This window comes from Lissotriton vulgaris, chromosome 5 (assembly GCF_964263255.1).
Source record: "Lissotriton vulgaris chromosome 5, aLisVul1.2, whole genome shotgun sequence".
In the NCBI taxonomy this organism is placed as follows: Eukaryota; Metazoa; Chordata; class Amphibia; order Caudata; family Salamandridae; genus Lissotriton; species Lissotriton vulgaris.
Genome location: NC_141693.1, coordinates 377,113,340 through 377,135,666, shown reverse-complemented (window position 1 = coordinate 377,135,666; position 22,327 = coordinate 377,113,340). Strand labels below are relative to the sequence as shown.

The 22,327-nt window shown below is 48.3% G+C and overlaps 1 protein-coding gene across 1 annotated transcript in view; it reads right to left on the bottom strand.

Annotated features, from left to right (window-relative positions):
- The window catches only part of NPHP4 (nephrocystin 4), a 1,007,060-nt gene that overhangs the window by 341,308 nt on the left and 643,425 nt on the right, over positions 1 to 22,327 (bottom strand). The window contains exon 19 of the mRNA XM_086921734.1: positions 7,625 to 7,753. Coding sequence (XP_086777860.1) covers positions 7,625 to 7,753 — 129 coding nt within the window. The remainder of the gene's footprint in view (positions 1 to 7,624; positions 7,754 to 22,327) is intronic.

Below are 22,327 nucleotides of genomic sequence, written 5' to 3'. Positions count from 1 at the left end.
TCCCGCACATCCTGTTTTTTTTAATCAGATCTTAGTTGCCAGAGCTTCCTTAGAGCAGAATATACCATAATGCTTTGTTATCCAGTTTTGGAAAATGACAGAAATTATACCTCTCTCCCCCATCTCCTTCCAAAGCCAACCTCCTGTGTCCCTCTAAAATTAGTGCATATCACCCCTTAGACAACTTTGCTTTCCTCCTCCACAGGAGAAAGTGGGCATCTAGTCAGTGACACTCCTGCCATTCAAAATAGCCAAGTGTTATGGTTTCTACTGGAACCTTTTTTTTTGTTTTCAAAAACCTTTTTTGAGTGTGCACATTACATCATCATGAAAGGATTCCACTTCGATCGAGTACAGCTTTGGGTATCCACAAAGCTCATTCCTTACTCAGCAAGTCTCTAGAATTACCAACACTCCCCCCCCATCCAACCCCTAGAACAACCACCTTCCCAGCACTTCACTGTTACGGCATATCAGTGTATTATGGGGTACATCAGCACACATTTGCAAAAAAACAGAGTCCGTAATGACCTCATGTTGGTAAGTTCACTCCCATAGCTCTTGAAGTATATAGGGTTACCTTCTAGTTCATAGGTCACTAGGTTTCTCTAGGCATTCTTACCACATTTCCTACTCCCATTACTCCCTTCCAGACTTCAGGGTGCCAATACATCATCTCCATCTAGGGGGTCTAGCGGGCATTCCTCATTTTCTCCCGCCGCCTCAGCTGTATCCTCTCTCCTGGGCTGTCTCCCGTTTCTGACCTCTGTGCTAGAAGGTATACATTCAGCGGTCCCCAGATATCTTTCGACCGCGATTTCAGAGGTAAGAGTTCAGCATAGCATTGCAAATGTTCTTTCCAAGTGGTTAAATCATGTATCCAGTCCTTGAACTTAGGGGCACGGCCCCTTCCCCACCTACAGGCTATGAGGCGCTTCGTGAGGAATAAGCCCATGGCGAGATATTTTTTGTGAACTGTGCTTATATCTTGGGTAAGGCCCAGGAGGGCCACCAATGAGGTTAGCGGAATCACCACTCCTATCATTCGCGACATGCCTTCACCAACCTGTACAAAAATAATCCAACACTTGTGGGCAATGCCATGTCAAATGAAGAAAATCCGCCCCTTACTGGAGTATGGTATAATCTATGTAGAAATTTAAAATGAACAATTCTACTGCTCGCTGTGACTGCCTCTGTCTGTATGCAACTGAGTTCCCATTGCTCATCCGTCAGAGGAGTCTCTAAATCTTTATCCCATTCCATCCGAGCCCGAAGGACATGTGAGGGTGGCGCAGTTTGTATTTGCTTGTACAATAGGGACGTGACATGCGTAGGGGTGTCTGCTTGTAATAGTGCGTGCAAGGGCGTGACAGTGATCGGTTCTGCAGGGAATGCTGGGGTTACAGCCTTAACGCTTTGTCTAAGTCTTATATACATGAACAGGTCCATAGTGGTAGGCACGTGTGCACCAAAGAATTGCTCCCTAGTATGAAACTGACCCCCAATGTAAAGATCCCCCCAAGTGCTGTAGTGAAGTCTATCAAGCAGCCTGCGGCATATCCCCTCATACGTAATTTGCAGCAGAAGATGCTGTGTCAGTGTCATCCTAGGAGAGTACATTATGGGGCATCCAATCTAATAGCAATTTGTCGCCACGCTGGTGCAGTCCACAGTGGACGGAGGGATATCCTCCCCGCCATCAAAAGTGGTAGGCGCATCCATTTGGATATATCTGTCACCTTATCAATTGAAGATCCATAGTTTGTACACATTAGTGCATCTTTGTCCCTGGTTATGTGTATACCCAGGTATTTTAATTCGTCATTCTGCCATACCAGGGGGTAATCCAGTTGGTGTGGGATGGTCTTTTCCATCAGGGAAAATATGGCAGACATATTCCATTTTATTTGAATTCCAGAGATGGCCCCAAATTTAGTTATTTCCCTTGGCACCGGGTTAAGGTTTTCCCAGGGTTTTTTGATATACAAAGTTATATCATCGGCATATAATGAAACAAGTAGCTGTCGGGAGGGGTAAACCAGTACCTTCTCTTTTTGGCGTTGCTTTATTTTTGCAGCTAGGGGTTTAATCGCCAAAGCAAATAAAATTGGGGACAGCGGGCAGTCCTGCCTTGTGCCTCTGGAGATATCAAAACTGGTGGATTTGGCTCCTTTCAGCAACACTTGTGGGGGTATTTCTAAAGCGCAGCGTTCGCTCCGGAAGGAGCATCTTGGTGCTGAAATTCCTGATGGATCAGTCCTGGTGGCAGTAAGAGATTAGATGGCTGATTTGGTGTAGTCGTCAGGAAGGCTAAAGATCCAAGTCTTTAGAAGTGGCTACTGACTGCTTATACAGCAGTTGCATCAAATTTAAAAATACGGGAGGCATCCCCATATATCCCAGAGTTCCTATCAGATAATCCCACTTCACCGAATCAAAAGCCTTAGTGGCATCAAGGAAGACTGCCACTGCCGAACAGTTGGGGTCTATGTCTTGCATAACTGCGAAGAGCGTTCTGAGGTTGTGTGATGCGGCACGATTTGGGATAAACCCCGCCTGATCCGGCAGCACCAGCCGCTCCATCAGAAGACTGAGACGAGTAGCTAGGACTTTTGCAAGGATTTTAGTGTCACAATTCAGTAGTGAGAGGGGATGGTACGACTCACAGGAAAGTGGGGACTTATAAGGTTTCAGTAAAGATACGATCTGTGCTTCACGCATAGTTCTCGGTAGGCATCCCTCCTCCATCACCGCATAGAAGACCTCTTTCAGGATTGGGCTAACTGTGTCACGAAAGTTTTATAAAATTCCCGGCGCTCGCCCGGATTTCATACCCATAATTGCCTTGGTAATTTCATCTACCTCTAAGTCCAAGCTTAAAAATGTACTTTGAGTATCCCCCAGCCAGGGCTGTATCCTCAAAGTACTGTGGCAGATCAAGCGGGGGACCTCTTTGGGAGGCGTATAGTGAACCATAGTAGTCCACGAATGTTGCCAATTGTTCAGGGAGGTTTCTTGCTGTGCGAGTCATGCATTTCTGCAAAATTAGGGGGCGCACTGTATTTGCCAAGGCCTTCCCCGGGCGGTCCCCTTCCCCATACACTCTGAGATGTTTCCCCCAAAATTTGCACTCCCTATCTGCAGTGCTCTTATATTCTGTCATTTTATCCCTCAGTGCAGCACAAGTTGCGCTTTCGTCTTTTCCGGAGGCAATATCCCTTTCAAGAGCTTTAATTTCCCCTTCTAATCTATAGAGTTCTCTTCTTAGGTCTCTTAATATGCCCCCACCCTTCGAAATGCACCAACGCCTGCCAGTAACCGTTGTGAGGATCGGCATCGTTAATACATTACGCACAATGAAATCCAGAATTTCTTGTTTAACTTCCATTCTAAAAACTGTGTCATGGAGGTGTAGGGGATTAAGACGCCAATTAGGATAGGGGGCCTGTGCTACCAGGGCCTGCAAAACCATCCTCATGGGGGAGTGATCCGAGTACGTACGGGCCAGATGAGTGACTTTTTCCAACGGAAAACAATCCAGTAGTTCAGCCTAGCCCATGTTGAGTGTACCGCAGAATGATGCGTTCCCTCCCTCTGCATAGGATGTTTATATCACCATGTGTCAAGAAAGTAATTAGTGTCAATCAGTTCCTTTAATGAATGTTGCGTGTTTGTGTAGTGTGTAGCCAATACCAGGATCTATCCATCTGTGGGCATAATACTGTATTAAAGTCCCCAAACCAGATTATATAAGTGGAGCCTATCATTTGGAGCTTGCTCCACAGCAGTGGTAGAGTATGTGGGTCACCGGTGTTGGGACCGTAGTAATTAGCAATCATCACGTCATGTGAGTTAAGTCGCCCTCAGATCAGACAGAATCTCCCATTAGGGTCAGTTTCTGACCCACCTAGCACAAAGTTTACTCAACGTCTGATGAGAATGGCTACTCCTCCGGAATATCCAGAGTACGATGCAAAACAGCAGTGCGATGCTCATTTCGCGGCAAACAGGGGTGTGGTCTCTAGTGTTTAAGTGCGTTTCTTGTAGTAGAGCTACCTTGATGTGATGTCTGTCTAAGTACCCGATTATGTGTCGTTTCTTCCTAGGATTGTTCAGACCCCGAACATTCCAGGATAATATGTTCAATTTACCAGTATCGTGTGCAGTGTCTTCCATTTACCCTTCTCATGAGATTAAAACTTGAACATTTGTCATTTTGAGTTATATGCTGAGTGAAATACCGTCTATCCAGGTTATGACTTCCTCCCCCACCCACACCGACATCCCCAACTAGCCGGGCATGTATACCCCCCCAAACATTTCAGAACTCAGGTCAGCCTGTTACTAAACCACAGTAAAGGAAAAATTGGGGGATCGCCCTCTTGGGAAATTCACTAGGGGCACTCGACTTACCAACTCCCCTCTGCTATTTCACCCAAACGCCACTCCGCTTCAGCATGCGGGCAGCTACTACGGGATGGAGGCAAGTGTCCGGGCGGAACACAGTACAATGCATTGTCTAGTTTAATACTTCACCGGTTGTAAGCAGTTTGCAGGTTATAGCGTGTGAGCTGTGAACTTATTTACACTGGCAGAAGCTGCCATCTTCGGTCGGGGTTCGCCAGCAGTGATTGGGACCTGGAGCGCCCGCGAGCCTACGCTTCTAGCGATGATTCTCGTTTGTAGTGCTTGAGATAGTCCTCTGCCTGCTGTGGGTTCTGGAAGAAATGCTGCTTCCCACGATGTGTTATTTTCAGTTTCACCGGATACATCATGGCATATGGGATCTCTTGAGTCTGTAACTTTTTCTTTACTTATGCAAATTTGCGCTGCACCTCTTGCACTGTTTGTGTGAAAAGCAGGAAAAATGCCAAGATGGTATTTTCATAGGGGACTTGTTTTTTCTCCCGGGCTAGGCGCAAAACCGTGTCTCTGTCCTGGTAGTTCAGGAATTGCACTGTAACAGGGCGCGGCAGCATGCCCGGCGGCGGACGTGCAGCCAATGATCTATCTGCTCTCTCCACTGTCATTGGTGCATAGAAGTAGTCCCTCCCAAACAAATCAACCACAAGCTTCTCAATGAAATCTTCCATGCGGCCCTTATTGGTCGATTCAGCCAGGCCAAGGATGCGGACGTTGTTCCTTTGGGACCTGGCTTCTAACTCCTCATTCTTATCCGCTATTATTTTAAGCAACCTATCCATTTGAAGAACATGCTCTTTAATTGCTGTGGCGCCATCTTCCAGCTCTGATACCCTGGTTTCTGCCTCTCTCATCCGCTGGACATGCTGGTCTAGTTTATGTACCACATAGTTCATTCTTGTCTTCATAGTGTCCATTTTCGCATCAATAGACGACAGACTCTGTTTCATGCCCAGTAGCAACGTCTTCCAAACTTCTTCCTGGTTGTCCACAGTATCTGAAACTATCTGTTCCATTGATCCTGATTTTGGCGTCGTACGCGATTCAAATGGGATTTTCGTTTGCTTGGTATCGGTGCGCCCCATGATGCCTGCCCGTTGCGTGTTAGGATGTGTCAGGCGATAGTTGTGTCCAAGTGCCTCCCTCCACTCCACTACTTGAGATGGCCGCCTTCAGTGCCAACTACGTGCTGTATCCAGCACGTTAACCCAGCCGGGCAGGGCGTACTGAACCCACCTCCTCAGCGTCATGCGTGTCACCAAACTCCTGGATTTAGCCACAAACATTTGAGGGTGTTAAAGTGCAGGCATCCCGTTGTGCCCAAATCTGTCCCCACAAGTGTCTCCAGTCGCGACAGGGCTCAGTAGTGGCAGCTGGATCCCTCGCCGGTGTTAGCTGCAATGTCAGACAGTTTACTTCTGTGGTGAGTCACCATGCACCAAAGGATCACACGCTCTGCTTCTATTGATTACTACCCTTGCTTAGTGGTAAAAGACTGCCCCCAGTTCTCACTCCAACACCCATCAATTGCAAGGACTCACGCTGTTCCTCCAGTCAGTTTCTGTCCGTGTCTGCCAGGTGTAGCCCCTGTCTCTTCAATTCACGCTCTAAGATGGTCGCCCCCTGTACTTGCCTCGCGACCGCCTCAATACTGGTTACTGCCCGGCCTGAGAACTCTAGCGATCCCTCCAAGGGCAATATGTATAGCTCTCTCCTCAGACTTCAGACACACAGGGCTGTGGGATAGTCTTGTGCAGGCAGCTTTTTGCAGTACAACCTGGCCTCACATGTGTCCCCTACTGCCACAGATTGTGCAAATGGCGGCTATTCCTCTCGGCCGCATTAGTAGCAAGGGCGCGTTGATTAGCACGTTAGTGTGGCCCTGTTCACTGTGGGACAGCTCACATTGGTTCTGTGTGGAGGATCCCGCATTCATCATCATCCGCTCCCGGGCAGCGCACACTTTGCCGTACCTGCCTGTTACCGGGACTAGCGTCATTTTTACTTCAAGATCTTTGGTATTTTCCCCCCTAAGGCACAACGTCCTACTCACAGGCCGTCATTAGCCTCAGCGGTGGCTGTATGCTCACGCCACTATCCTGCCCCGCAACCGCTCACCTCGGAGGTATGTAGCAACACTACATCCCAAAAGTTGCAGCGTCGCAATTCAGTTATACTCCGCACCGCTGCTATCTCGAGAGTCGGGCCCGCGGTTGTCCGCCCGGCCGCGGACTTTCCTGAATGTTGTCGTCGCCTCTCGACTCCAGACGTCCAACCCCGCTCTCGGCGCCAGATCTCTCCAGTCTCCGCTCCTCAGCAGGCTGCTCCCATCACAAAAGAATCACAATGCTGGCATCAGTGACAGCTCCTGTAGTTTTTACAATGCTGCAATGGCCTTGTATGAATCTCAGGATAGGGATTATGAATATTATTCCGCCCGACCTGGCAGGACCCTTACTGGTGTGCGGCCTTCTTGGTCGCGCGCCATCTAGCGCCCCCTTCTATTGAAACGTTAGCACTCAAAAGATTAGTACAATGTCAGGCTAGATAGTGTTTGTTGCAGCTGTACTTTGGTCAATATGAAACAGGGAGGTGCTAAAGGAAAAGGGACAGCCAGAGAGTAGCCATTGGTGGGAAGTACTTCTGGTGTAATATATCTATCCCTAAATAGCAAGAACAGCAGAGTAACCTGGTAATATTAAATGTTCCATCTTATAAGATTAGGCCTACAACTAATACCCCAAATCTCAAATCAAATGCAATGTAAATCAAGTGAGGTTGAGATGCCCTGACTGGTTAGTGAGGACATGCCATCTGTCAAAGAAAGGAGCTCCTTGGCACTTTGACGCATCATTCATCAGGTTGTGGGCTCAATCCTTATGAATGGGGGCTCGCTAATTACCACAGAGTGTGGATACCACGTGGGGCAGATGTCTAGCAGGTGACTTAGAGGAAACCCCTTTTCATTAACATCTATAAAGGCCAATATTTATCCGCTTAACAATTCAAAACAATTTCTATTGAAACTTTAAACTAATATGGTGTTTCCTTGCTATTCTATTTTGTTTGTTTGTTTTAATTACATGTACATGTGCATGTACATCTTTCTCACATATTTGTTATACTGTTTTACATAAAACATTTAAAAATAACAGGGCGTTAAAATAAAAGATAATAAAGAAAACATATTTATACCTACCACTATTGGCATTATAGGAATACAAACTACCTCCATGGAACCCACTAGTGCCGTCATGGGCAGAGACAATACGAGATCGTGATGGTGGTAGCGAATCAGATCTTTTAAATTTCTGCTCACAAACATGACCTGTAATATAACATACAAACTTTATGAAACCATAATGACATAAGATTATAAAATATTTACCTAGAATAACACCCGTTATATGAAAACAATTGTTGTTCAAATATTTAAAGTACATTGGAATTTATATAGTTATTATTGGTTTGAGGAGTGAGTGTGCACTTATCAGTCCAAATATTAGATGTTACTTTAATAAATGGACATTACAGCATCAGATAGCAAAAACAGAAGTATTTCAGTTGTTAAATTTTTAAGAATATTGGTCATAAATGTCATGGTTTTCCACTTTTTTGTGTAGCGAATATTTAGCAAATGTGACCTGTATTAGTCATCTTCGGACAGTGCCGTACAGTAGAGTGGCATGTCAGAGAGCAGTGACGTGTTGTACAGTGACATAAGGTGGAGTGTTGTAGAGCGGAGTGGAGTACAGTGGAGTGGAGTAGAGTACAGTTGATTTGCGTGCCATACAGTAGAGTAGACAGTCATGTCAGAGTGGAGTGGCGTATTGTACAGTGGTGTGGTGTAGATTGGAGTGGCCTAGACTGGAGTGGCCTAGATTGGAGTAGCGTGTCATAGAGTGAAGTGGAATGTCAGAGTGGAGTGGTGTTGATTTTTGTAGGCTGGAAAGCAGTGTCAGAGTGGAGACGGGTGTCAGAGTGGGGTGGCATGTCACAGAGTGGCATGTCAGAGAGTGCATTAGAGTGGAGTGGAGTACAGTGGAGTGGCATAGAGTTGAGTGGTGCAGGGTGGAATGGCGTGTCGTTGAGTGGAGTGTCATGTCGTTTTTAAGTGGGTAGAGTGGAGGGGCATAAAGGGGAGTAAAATGTTGTAGAGTGGGCTGGCGTCGAGTAAAGTTGAGAGAAGAGTCAGAGTGGCCAGGTATAGAGTGGCGTGGAGTGGCATGTTGCGAGGGGAGTGGCGTGGCGTGTGGCGAGTGAAGTGGTGTGTGGTAAAGTGTCTTTTGTCATATATGAACAAGTTACTTACCTTCCGTTGCTCATTATCTGGTAGAGACTCTATCTAGGTACAGATTTCTTACCTTTGAATTTCCCAGGTATCAAGCTGGCATCTGGAACCTTTTGCTGAGCAATACCCCTTGCGCGCGCCATCGTGTGGCTCTATTCGGTTCTGCGTGATATCGGCGGCATCGTTAGAATCAGTAATGCCGTTGAGGTACCTATATAGGTACCACACAGGCGCACGGATGTCAGTACTTTTCACTTTTTACACGCCAGACGCGCAGACCCATGAAGTCACTGATGCAGTCATGTCAAAAATAGGGCCCTAAACATGGGAGTAACCCTAACTCTACAACATTAGTCTGCACAGCGGGGAGGCATTGGTGGGGCTGTAAGGTATCTGCAGCTGGATAGAGTCCCTCCCAGATAATGCATTATGAAAGGTAAGTAACTTGTTCATCTGATAGAGACTTCTAGCTGCAAATTCCTGAACTTTGAATTAGATACCCAAGCCTTACCATCCAGGTGGTGGGTTGCGGTACAAGACCTCAAACTAGGAAGTCCTGCAATGATGCCTGACAGATGTCTAGAACTGGGACACCCCGAGCCAAGGCCGAAGTCGCAGCCTTTCCCCTCATGGAATGGGCCCTTAATCCCTCAGGGGGTTGCTTCTTAGCCTGGGCATAGCAGATCTTAGTGCAGAGAATGACCCAGTGAGAGATTGTCCTTTTCTGCACTGCCCTTACCTTCTTAACTCCTATGTACCCAACAAAGAGTTGGTCATCCACCCGGAACTCTTTAGTGCGGTCAAGGTAGAACAACAACGCTCTTTTCGTGTCCAGTCGGTGGAAACGCTACTCTTCCTTAGAATGCGGGCAGTGTGATGGATTCACCCAGACAGAATGGGGTCACAACTTTCGGCAAAAAGAAAGCTTTGTCTAGAAAAGATATCAGATAGGGAGGCGAGAAAGAGAATGCCTGCAACTCACTTACCCTTAGGGCAGATGTAATCACCAGGCGAAGGCGGTATTGATGGTCAACAGCCAGAGGGGGCAATTGTGTAAAAACTCAAAGGGAGAACAAATCAGGTAGGTGTGGACCTAAGTAAGGTCCCACTGTGGCATAACAAAGGGTGTGGGTGGGAACAAGTAAGCCAGCCTTTTTAGAAATCTATGTACAATAGAAGACTTAAAGGGCTGGTCTGGCAGCCACAAAAAAGACAGGGCAGAAAGGTAACCTTTGAGAGTACCCCAAGCAGAGCCCTACTAGAGGGACCTGCTATGCATTCTGGGATACTGGGAGAAGTTCTGGAAAGTTCTCTTAAAGGCACAGTATCCTATTTAAGCCACATAATGGCAGCCTATGGGGCTTGTCTGTCCCTACCTTCCTCTCTATCATTCCAGAGTCTTTGACTGGGGGAGGCAAGTTTCTCTATGGTACAAACTGGCAGGCTGTGTTGTGTGTGGTGTTTTTTGGTGGAATTTTCTAGTTGAAGTACTAGACAGTGTAGCCTGTGGATATAGGCTGCATTATTTGTCTTTAAATTCTCTCTTAAGTGTCTTTGCAGTTTCTGCATTATTTTGACAACTTAAGAGATTATTTTTGATTGCCGGGGTCCACGCACATGGGCGGGACTATTCACTAGATTATGACTATACACAGAGATCCCCTACTACAGAATGAACAAAAGAACAGTAGAAAGAGAAGAAGAAAGAGGGTCAATAGACCTTTCTGTACAGCAGAATAGAAATTTCTGCCAACCGCAGGCGTATACCATCTTAGTGTAGGGCCTCCTGGCCGTCAAAATAACGTTGCATACTTCGGGAGGAAGGTTAAAAGCTATCAACTGCTGCCACTAAATTTCTACACATGGAAGCGCAGAGTTGACAGGTATGGGTCAAGGACCCTCCCCTACTGCTGCTGCGGCAGAAGATCCTCCCGAAGGGTCAACCTGATCGGAGGATCTGTGCTAATTTTTAGAAGCTCTGGATACCAGTCGCTCCTGATATTCAGAAACCTGGGAAGGAGGGGTATGGGTGGAAAGGCGTAGAGCAGGCCTGAGCTCCACTCACGATAAAGTGTCACTGAGCGATAGCTGCATTGGAAACTCCAGCACGCAGTACTGCTGACACTCTGCATGTCTCTTCTAAGGCAAACAAATCTAACCAAGGTTCTCTCCACTGCTGAAAGCAACCTTGTGCCACCCCGACTGGAGACGCTATTCGTGATCTGCTAGGCATTGACGGCTGAGTTTGTACCCCCTGGCGTTCAGAGAACCTGCCAGGTTTTGAACCACCAGGGTTCCACCCATGTCCGATGACGAACAAGTTACTTACCTTCGGTAACGCTTTTTATGGTAGATACAGTACCTGCCTGTAGATTCCTCACCTTGTGAATATCCCCTTGCATCAGCAACATTCGGAAATTCTTTTGTAGTTTCGCGCCGACGTGGACGTGGACGACGTCATAGAGGCACGCCATCGCACGCGACTCCGCTGACGTCACCGACACAACAATAGGCCCACGCCAGCGTGATGACATCAGTTCCGCCATTTTTTCTGTGCCTTTGAGGCACAAGGATGGACCAATGACAGTAAACATATACATAGTATACGCAGTACAAGTATCAAGGTAACACACACAGTGTGAAGCAAATGCAATTAAACATTTGAAATAAACAACTCCTTGACAATAAAGTAAATACATTACAGTAACTCTGGTATAGAAGAGTGGACAACGGGGAGGCGGGTGGGTCAGTGAGGAATACACAGGCAGATACTGTATCTACCAGAAAAAGCGTTACAGAAGGTAAGTAACTTGTTCTTCTGATAGATACATCTGCCAGTGGATTCCTCACCTTGTGAATAGAGTCCCACAGCAGTCCCCACTTCCGGAGGAGGGTGTCCACTCTTCTACACCAGAAAATCCTGGAGGACAGAGCGTGCAAAGTGGCCGTCCCTCCTCACCTCAGTGTCCAAGCATTAATGCTTTGCGAAAGGGTGGAGGGAGGCCCAAGTCGCCGCTCTACAAATGTCCTCAACCGGCACACCTCTTGAAAGTGCAGATGTCGAAGACTTAGCTCTAGTAGAGTGAGCTCTTATACCCTCTGGAGGATCCTTACCGGCCAAAGAGTAGCAGATCTTTATACAGAGGATGATCCATCTTGAAAGAGTCCTCTTATGTACCGCTCTTCCTTTCTTACAGCCAGCAAACCCAACGAAGAGCTGGTCATCTATTGGATAGTCTTTAGTTCTATCAAGATAAAAACTCACCGCCCTCTTGGGGTCCAGACGGTGTAGTCTCTCCTTCTCCTTGGAAGGGTGAGGGGGAGGATAAAAGGTAGGAAGGGTAATGGATTGACCTAGGTGGAAGGGAGTCACCACCTTAGGGAGAAAAGCAGCCCTGGTCCCGAGAACCATTCGTTCAGCATGAATGGTCAAGAATGGGGGCTTGGAACTAAGAGCTTGAAGCTCACCTACCCTCCTTGCCGAGGTAATCGCAACCAGGAAGACTGTCTTAAAAGACAAAAGCCTCATGGGACACTTGTGCAAGGGTTCGAAGGGAGAACCCATCAAGTATGTTAAGACAAGATTTAAATCCAATTGAGGTACAATAAAAGGAGTCGGAGGGAACTTATTTGTGAGGCCCTTTAAAAACCTCAAAACCACAGGAGATTTGAAAAGAGACGGCTGGTCCGGCAAAAAGAGAAATGCCGACAATGCCGAAAGATAACCCTTTACCGTAGCATCAGTAAACCCTTGCTGCGCCAAAGAAAGAGCAAACTGTAGTATATCAGATAAATGGGCTTTCAAAGGGTCAACAGACTTCTCCCCACACCAAGAGACAAATTTAGACCATCTATAAGAATAAATGGATTTAGTGGAGTCACACCTAGCCGATAATATGACATCCACCATATCGTGTGGGAGAGAAAAGGAATTCAGGTTGCCCCGTTCAATCTCCAGGCATGAAGGTGTAATGTCTGGAGGTGGGGGTGTGGAACCTGCCCTTCCTTTTGAGAGAGGAGATCTGCCCTGAACGGGAGACTGAGCGGCGGGCGAGAGGAGAGGTGGAGAAGATCCGTGTACCACACCCTTCTGGGCCAATCCGGGGCGACCTGAATAACTTGGGCCCGGTCTTGGCGAATCTTCCTCAGAATCGGAGGAATCAAAGGTATGGGAGGAAACGCGTAAAGGAGTTGACTTCCCCAACTCAACTGAAACGCGTCCCCCAAGGCTCCTTGCATCGGATACTGGAGACTGCAGAATGACGGGCAGTGAGCATTCTTGCGAGTGGCGAACAGGTCCACCTGAGGAGTCCCCCACGTCCGAAAGATGTGACTAACCACCTCTGGGTGAAACCTTCACTCGTGGTCGGCCGAGAACTGCCGACTGAGACTGTCTGCTCGCACGTTCAGAACTCCGGCCAGATGATTTGCCATCAGACAAATCTGATGGTCCTGAACCCAGGACCAGAGGCGCAGAGCCTCCCTGCAGAGACACAGCGACCCTACTCCTCCCTGCTTGTTGATGTACCACATTGCGGTCGTGTTGTCCGTCAGGACTTGTACCGACAGACCGCGAAGGGAAGGGAGGAAGGCCTTGAGCGCCAAACTTATCGCCCGCAATTCCAGAAGGTTGATGTGAAGCAACCTTTCCTCTGGAGACCCAAGACCCTAGACCTCCAGATCCCCCAGATGAGCACCCCACCCTAGAGTGGATGCATCCGTTATCACTGTGGCCACCGCAGGAGGTTGATGAAAAGGCTTTCCCTGAGACAGATTGCCTTCCACACTCCACCAAGACAGATCCGCCGCAGTTTCTCTGGAGATCCTCACCGACTCCCTGAGATCTCTGTTGTGTTGATACCACTACCTGCGGAGGCACCACTGGAGCGCCCTCATGTGCCAGCGTGCATGGTTGACCAACAGAATGCAAGAAGCCATCAGACCGAGCAGGCGAAGGACCTTCAGGACTGGAACGACCGCTCCATTGTAGAATGAAGGAATCATTTCCTGTATGTCGCGAATCCTTTGAGGTGGAGGGAATGCACAACATACAGTTGTGTCCAGTACAGCACCTATGAACAGGTTGCGCTGGGAGGGCACCAGGTGAGACTTGGGTACATTTATTGAAAAACCCAACTGGTACAACAACTGAGTTGCCTCCTGCAGATGCTGGAGCACTTTCTCTGACGACTCTGCTTTGATCAGCCAGTCGTCCAAATAGGGGAATACTGGAATCCCCGACCTTCTGAGATGTGCTGCCACCACTGCCATCACCTTAGTGAAGACTCGAGGCGCAGTAGTAATTCCAAAAGGAAGGACCGTAAACTGATAGTGTTACGATCCCACCATAAAATGGAGATACTTCCTGTGCGACTTCAGGATTGGGATGTGGAAATACGCATCCTGCAAGTCGAGCGACACCATCCAGTCTTCTTCCAGCAGCACTTGAAGAACCTGTGCCAGGGTGAGCAACTCTAATTTCTCTGGTTTCAGATAGAGATTCAAGATCCTGAGATCCAAGATTGGACGAAGCCTGCCATCCTGTTTGGGTATCAGAAAATACCGGGAGTAGCATCCCTGACCCCTTTCCTGCTCTGGGACCACCTCTATCGCACCCTTTCTTAATAGTGTCTGCACTTCCTCCTGTAGAAGTAACAGATGTTCCTCCATGCAAAAACCTTGGCAAGGAGGGTAATTGGGAGGGAATTCCCGAAAGGGAAGGGCATACCCATTTTCTACGAGATTGAGAACCCAATGATCTGATGTAACCGAATCCCAATCCCGTAGAAAGTAGGTAAGCCGACCCCCCACCGGACCCACATGATCCTGAATGGCGGATCTAGGGCTGCTTTTCTGAGGCTGGGGGGGTTGGAGGAGGTAGAGGAGGAAGAGGCTTGACGACCTCGAGGTCGAGCCCTTTGTCTTCCCCTATATGCCTTGTACATTTTATTCTGGTGCTGCTGCTGCTGCTGCTGCTGCTGCTGCTGCTGACCTTGCCTATAGTTGCGAAATGAAGAGCGTCCAAAGCCTCTGAACCTCTTGGCTGTAGAACCTCTGACTTGAAGCCCTAAAGATTTGGCAGTAGCCCTACTGTCCTTAAATCTTTCTAAGGCTGTATCAGCCTTTTTGCCAAAGAGACCAGATCCATCGAACAGCAGATCCAGCAAAGCAGCTTGAACATCTGCTGAAAAGTCTGAAGTTTTCAGCCAAGCCGATCTCCTTGTGGCAACTGCAGTGCCCATGATACCTGCCACCGAGTCTGCAGTGTCCAATCCGCTTTGTATCACTTGACGTGCCGTTGCCTGTGCGTCAGATAACACCTACTTAAAATCCTTCCTGTTGTCATCAGGGATCTTAGGAGCCAAAGAACGCATAGTATCCATAAGGGCATGTACATACCTCCCCATAAGGCAAGTGGCATTAGTTGACTTCAACGCCATACTCGCAGAGGAGAAGGTCTTTTTAGCCACCTGATCTTGCTTCTTGGCATCCTTATCACCAGGCACTTGAGGAAACGCACTCACAGTCTTTTTTATAACAGGCTGCTTGTATGACCAGACTCTCAGGTGAAGGATGAGACGTCAGAAAAGCAGGGTCTTCAGGCGCAACCCTGTACCTTCTCGCCACACTCTTGGAAACTGCCGGTGCTGTTAGAGGCTTTTTCCATACCTCCATAATAGGCTCCGTTAAGGCCTCAATAAACGGAAGCATTGGTTCCACCACCGAGCGGGGCGAATGTAAAACTTCTGTAAGAAGATTGGACTTAAACTCCACTGTTGGCAAACTCAATTGCAGAAGTTCCGCTGCCTTCCTCATCACAACATGATAAGGCTGGACGTCCTTTGAAGGTGCATCAGAACTGGATGGTAACTTCCACTCCGGAGAAAAATCCAGGCAACTAGCATCAGCTAGATCCTCAAAGCAGTCATCCTCCAGCTCACCTTTCTCCATATCAGGATGTGACTCTATATATCTCTGCTCCTCCATAAGGCGCTGTGCCTCCCTCCTGAACCTCTCCTTAACACGCCTCGCCGCTGGATCCACCAACGACTCCGACTGAGTCGGAACCGACGTCGGTATCGAATCCGATGGTCCAGTGGGTTGCCCTCGAGGTCGACCTGGAGCAGGCGACGCCGGTACAGGCATCGACGACCTCGGCGGAGCCGGGTATTGCCATTGCGGCGTCGGAGCCGGCATGAATGGAGCTGGAGCATAGGAGTGGGGGACTCCTAAATTGAAGGCCAGAGGACCCATAGGACCCGAAGGTGCGCCAGAGGGGTACCACGCCCTTGAAAAGACACAATACATTGCGTTTAAAAACGCTGATGGGTCCTGGCCTGGGGCTGGAAAAGGTGGCTGAAGACCCTCAGGCTGGTCTTGAGGAGGGTTTGGATTCGGCTCTTCAACAGGCGCAGAATCCTCATCCACATGCACTTCTTCCTCCTCTCGGGCTGGGGGCGGCGCCGGAGACGGATTCGAAACCCGAGTCAGCGACTGAGCTTGCGACTCCGAAGGCGAAGCCTCACCTTCCTGATCCGAGACATCCAGTGTGACCACCTTGGAACTAACCTTCTTCGGTGACCTCGACCTCGAGTGCGACTCATTACCAGAATGACGTTGGGACTCATGTCTCTTCTTATGTCTCCTCCTCGACTTCAAAGCATAGTCTGAAGCGGACTTCGAAGTCGACTCCTCTCGAGATCTGGATCTTGACTTCGACCTCGACCTCGCCCTTCTCGAACGAGATCTCGAAGATTTTCTTCCCTTGTCACCCTTCAGCTTCGCCACCAGAAGTTTGGTCTCTCTTTCCCGCAGGGCCTTCGTGTTTATCTTCCGACAAGACGAACATCCATCCACATCATGGTCAGATCTTAAGCACCATATGCAGTCTTCGTGCGGGTCCGTGATGGACATAATTTTTCCACATTCCCTGCATGGTTAGAAGTCGGTCTTCTTTGTCGACATCGTGTTGAAACAAAGAAGCAGAAAAGCAAAGATAAAGGCAACAAAGTCACTAGGTAGCTACTGAGATTCCCCGAAACCGTTAGCGTCGACGATGCGGAAAAAAGGGAACTGATGTCATCACGCCGGCGTGGGCGTATTGTAGTGTCGGTGACGTCAGCGGAGTCGCGTGCGATGCCGTGCCTCTATGACGTCGTCCACATCGGCGCGTAGCTACAAAAGAATTTCCGAATGTTGCTGACGCAAGTGGATATTCACAAGGTGAGGAATCCACTGGCAGATGTATCTATCAGGAGCAAGGCCTCTCAACCAAGGGTCCACGACCCCTCCTCACCTTGCTTTTTGCAGTACCACATAGCGGTGCTGTTGTCCATGAACACCTGCACTAACTACACCTTGACAAAGGCAAAAAATGCCTTCAATGCCAACCAAATCGTTCAGAGCTTCAACACATTTATATGGAGCCCGACTCCGCTGAAGCCCAGTGTCCCCTGATCTCCACCTCTCCCAGATGGCAGCCCCATCCCAGAAGTTACGCATCTGTCACAACTGTGAGATCTGGATGGGGAAGGGAGAGGAGTCTGCCGTTGACCCAATCACGGTTCGTCAAACATGACTGCAGATCTTTTGCAGTCCACTCTGATATCTGAACCACATCGGTGGGATTTCCCTGATGCTGTGCTCACTGGAACTTCAATACCCCCTGCAGAACCAACATATGCCAGCTGGAATGCTTTACTAACAGGATGCATGAGGCCCAACGACTTTAGAGTCAACCCCATTAAAATCCAGGATAGAGGCTGAAATATCGGTATCATAGCATGAATATCCTGGCCTTGCTGCTCGGGAGGATTGACCCAAAACCGCACTGTGTCCAGAACAGCTCCAGTGAATGGAAGCATCTGAGACGAAGTCGGGTATGACTCTGGCATGTTTATAGAGAACCCCAGCGAATGCAGGTGGTTCGCCGTAGTCTGAAGGTGGGAGGCGACAGTCTAGGGCGAGGACGCCTTAAACAGCCAGTCGTCGAGGTATGGGAAGATTGACACCCCTAACCTGCACAGATGAGCTGCGACCACCGCCATCACCTTGGTGAACACCTGAGGGGCGCTGGTTAGGCCAAAGGGGAGCACGATAAACTGAAAGTGCTTGCGACCTACCTTGAACGGCAGGTAACACCTGTGGCCTGGCAGAAGGGGGATTTGAAAATACACATCCTGCAGGTCCAACACTACCATCCAGTCACCATGGTCTAGGGCAGACAAGACCTGAGTGAGAGTGAACATCTTGAATTTCTTTTTCTTGAGGAAGAGATTGACGGTCCGAAGATCTAAAATAGGCCGTAGCCCCTTCTTCTTCTGAATCAGGAAGTAGTGGAAGTAACAGCCACTGTCTATTTCTGAAACCAAGACCCTTTCTATAGCTCCCTTGGCCAAGAGAACTAACTTCCTTCTGAAGCAATTTTAAATGATCCTCTGTCAGCCATTCCTGATTTGGCAGAATGGGAGGAGGACAGAAAAGGAAGAGAATATCCTTCCTGAATGATCTGCAAGACCAACTTGTCCGATGTTATGGGCCTCCAGTGGGGGAGATGATGATGGATTCTTTCGCCAACTGGAGTGGTGTGGTCTTGCAGAGTCAGACTAGGAGTGCTTCGTGGCTGCGGCTGCTGAGGGCAGGGTGGCAGGCGACTTTTGGCTTCTATTCCTAGGCCGGAATGAACCACATCCACATCCCGCACAGCTTTGAAGCCTGCGCCGGACGGTGGCTAGGATAGGGCTTACGTGGTTGGAAATCCCTTCCATTGCCATGAAAGAAGCAAAAGGTAGACTGGCTATGAAGAGTAGTAGAGAGGCCCAAGGATCTGGCCATTTCTTGAGAGTCCTCGAACCTCACTAGAGCCGAATCTGCCGCTTCCCCAAAAAGGTGGGTCCCATCAAAGGACATATCCAGAAAATTTGCCTGGACATCCCCCGACAAGCCAGTTGTCCTAAGCCAGGCATGGCGACTCAAGGCCACTGTTGTGCAAATCAATCTGCTCAGCAGATCTGTAGTATCAAGGCCACACCTGATGGTGAATTTTGCTACATCTCTCCCGTTCTTAAGAGCTTGAGAGAGCACAGCCCGGTCCTCCTCTGGGACTTGTGGCACTACTTGAGCAACTGTCGCCCAAAGGGAGTGGGAGAAACAGCCCAATATGCATGCAGTATTCACCAACCGCATTGCCAGGCTGGAAGAAGAAAACATTTTCTTCCCAAATTAATCCAGCCTCTTGGATTCCCTATCAGGAGGGGTGGAAAGGAACGCAGCCTGGGAGGTAGAGGCCTGCATCACCAAACTGTCTGGGGTGGGGTGTTGGCTGAAGAACTTTGGGTCACATGGATCTGGGTGATGTTGGCGGCAAATTGCCCTATTCACAGTAGCCCCTATGCTAGGCTTGGACCAGAAGCCTGGAAGGACATCAGGAGTGCTTCATTAAATGGCAAAAGGGGTTCTGAGGTGGAAGCCCCAGGCTAAAGCAATTCGGTCAGGAGATTAGTCCTGACCGCCACTGAGGCCAGCTCTAGTCCAAGGACCTCAAAAGCCCTCTTAACCACCATGACATAAGTTGCCACCTCCCTCGTAGCCACAGTTGGCGGGGAGAGCATGCCGGTATCTGGAGAAGTGCTCAGTCCACGGCCTCCACAAGTTCCCCATGCCAGTCCAACTGCTCTGCAAGGTCAACATCAGAATCGGCGTCAAGCGACGTTGTTCTGGCTTCGTTTCGTTGGGATGAGGTTGGGGCTAACACCGCCAATGGGCACCGGCAACACCGCAGGCACCGACTTCGGGTTCGATGCCGTAGGAGGACACAGTGGAACAACTAACATCGATCTAGATCCGGGATTAAATCCCTGAGGCCCCACCGGTGCTGTGGCAGGAGCCGATGGCGTCAAACTCGATGGGGCCCCTCCCGACCCTGAGAGGCCCGAAGGCTCACAAGAGGGGTTGGCGCACTCAAATCTGCGGCGCATGGCCTTGTTAAAACTTTTTAATCTGAGCTAGGGTTGGCTCCCGGAAAAGGGGGGAGGTCCAATGTCGACCCTGGCTCCGGCTCCACAGAACCATGTCTAATCTATCGGTGCTCCTTACCTCCTTTGTAGACGGACAACATTCTTATGCCTCTTTCCAGAGTGTTCCGACGACCTCAAGTGGGATAAACGGGACTTTGCGCACCGGGAGCTGTCCTGCGACCTCCTCTTCCTTGATCGGGACGGGGCCTCAGAGGAGTCTCGCTTGACTGTATTGGTTGTCGGGCCGCAAAGAGTTTTAAAGTCCGCTCCCTCAAGGTCTTGGGAGCCATGGCACGACAGTCCGAGCATGACTTAGGATCATGGTCATGTTCGAGACACCATATGCATACAAGGTGGGGATTGGTGACCGACATTGTGCGGGGACAGAGCCAGCACGGCTTAAACCCTGTCTTCCTAGAATACAGAAGCTGACATAACGTTGAGAAAAAGACTGTCAAAAAGCGACAGAGGGGTAACTCTTCCCAGATCGGCTCTTAATTGGTGCGGAAAGAAAAGAACTGACATCTGCGCGCCTGGGTGTCACTTATATAGGTACTTTGACATCATAACAGACTCGAACGACGTCGACAACGTCACATGGTGCTGAATAGAGCCACCCAATGGCGCACGCAAGGGGTAATACCCAGCAAATGTTTCCGGATCCAGCCAGATGCCTAGGAAATTCTTTCTTTCTGGATCCAGCATGACGCCTGGGAAATTCAAAGGTAAGGAATCTGCAGCTAGAAGTCTCTATCAGATATATACATACACCCACATGTATATATTATTTATATCCCTTTTTGATTGGGTCCCCAGGGCCTAATGAGGCTTCAGGAGAGGATCCGTGCAGCCCACTCCCCTTTAAAAATAATAGAGCCATGGAGGATGGGGTACTCACGGCCTAATGAGGCTCTGGGAAGCGGGCCACGTGGCCCCCTCCCTTCTAAAATACATAAGGTTCTGGTATATATATATATATATATATATATATATATATATATATATATATATATATATATATATATTTGTATATATAGACACACATACATATATAAATGTATATATATATACACATACACAAATATATACAAACACACACATCCTTGTTGGATGGGTTCCTCTCTAAAAAATAAATACAATAATGACACTTATTGGCCCCAGGAAATGTGATCCCAAGGCCCAATTAGGGTCAGGGAGGAGTACCATGCAGTCCCCTCCCATTTATTATTGTATTTAGCTCTAGGGGATGTGGTCCAATTAAGGGCGAGGAAGGGGGGCTGCATGCCCCCTCCCGTTAACATATATGTTTTGGCCCCAGGGTGTGGGGTTTCCGAAGGTCAACCCTACGCTACGCATGGTAATGGCTGTGCTCATTGTGGGGTTGGCAATCTGTTGTGAGTTTGGCCACAGGGCTTAGTGATAGGCCATGCCCTGTGATTAAACCTCTGCTGCGCACGGTGAAAGGTAGAGTGCAGCGTGGGGTTGGCTGCCTGCGTGAGGTTGGCTGCCTGCAAGGGATAGGCTGACCGCGGGGAGTTGGGAGCAGGGCCTGGCAGGAACACAGGTCATGCATCTAACATCAAGCCATGCACGATCAAAGGCTGTGCGTAGTGTGGGGTTGACTGCCTGTGGCGGGGTGTAGGCTGCCTTCGGGTGGGCTGGCAAAAGGCCAGGCCCTGTTACCAACCCCCTGCTGTGTACAAGCCATGCACGATCAAAGGCTGTGCGCAGTGTGGGGTTGGCTGCCTGTGCGGAGTTTCTGCAAAGCCTAGCCGCAGTGGGGGCTGAATTTACGTATGGTGATACAATATTACTTTATGTTAAAAAGAAAAACTAGAAATTCAGTGGAAAAAACAAGGGCTGTTGTAACGTTATGGTTAGGTGTGAAAAAAAAATCATGTTTTTGTTTTTAAAACAATTTCGAAATTTTACTGAAAAACAAAGGTTAAAGTAAAGTTATAATTAGGTGAATATGTCGGTGATAACATTAACATTTTAAACTTAAACAAACACAGAAATTCACCAGTTATAGTTAGTAGAGCTAACTAAAACTTGCACCCCTTACATGCGCTGCTTATGACCGCATATATTACATCACTCATGACTTGTTCTATGACATTGTTTATGAAATCACTGAAATTTCAAGTGACATCATTGATGACATCATAGATAACCACTGAAGACATCATCCAACAAGTGCGCTATTTTATTTTATAGTTTACATAGAGAAGGCAGATATTACTTCTCTGCCTAATTACATACAACCTGTGTCCAGTAAGTGTTTTTAAAATACATGCACTCCTAATGCATCATAGGTGTGTAGGGGTAAATAAATCTATAAATCTTTGTATTGAAGAGTGCGTCTGTGTGCTGGTGACAGCTGAGGGCTTGTGTACAGCATGTTCCACACAAGTGGTGTGGAACACGCTGTACACATGTGAAGAGTGATATAATAAGCAATGCATGATGGGGTTGCACGTTCTAGTTAGCTCTACTAACTATAACTGACAAATTTATATGTTTTGATTTGTTCAAAACATTTATGTTGTCACTGACATATTCACCTAACTAGAACATCACTTTCACCTTTGTTTTT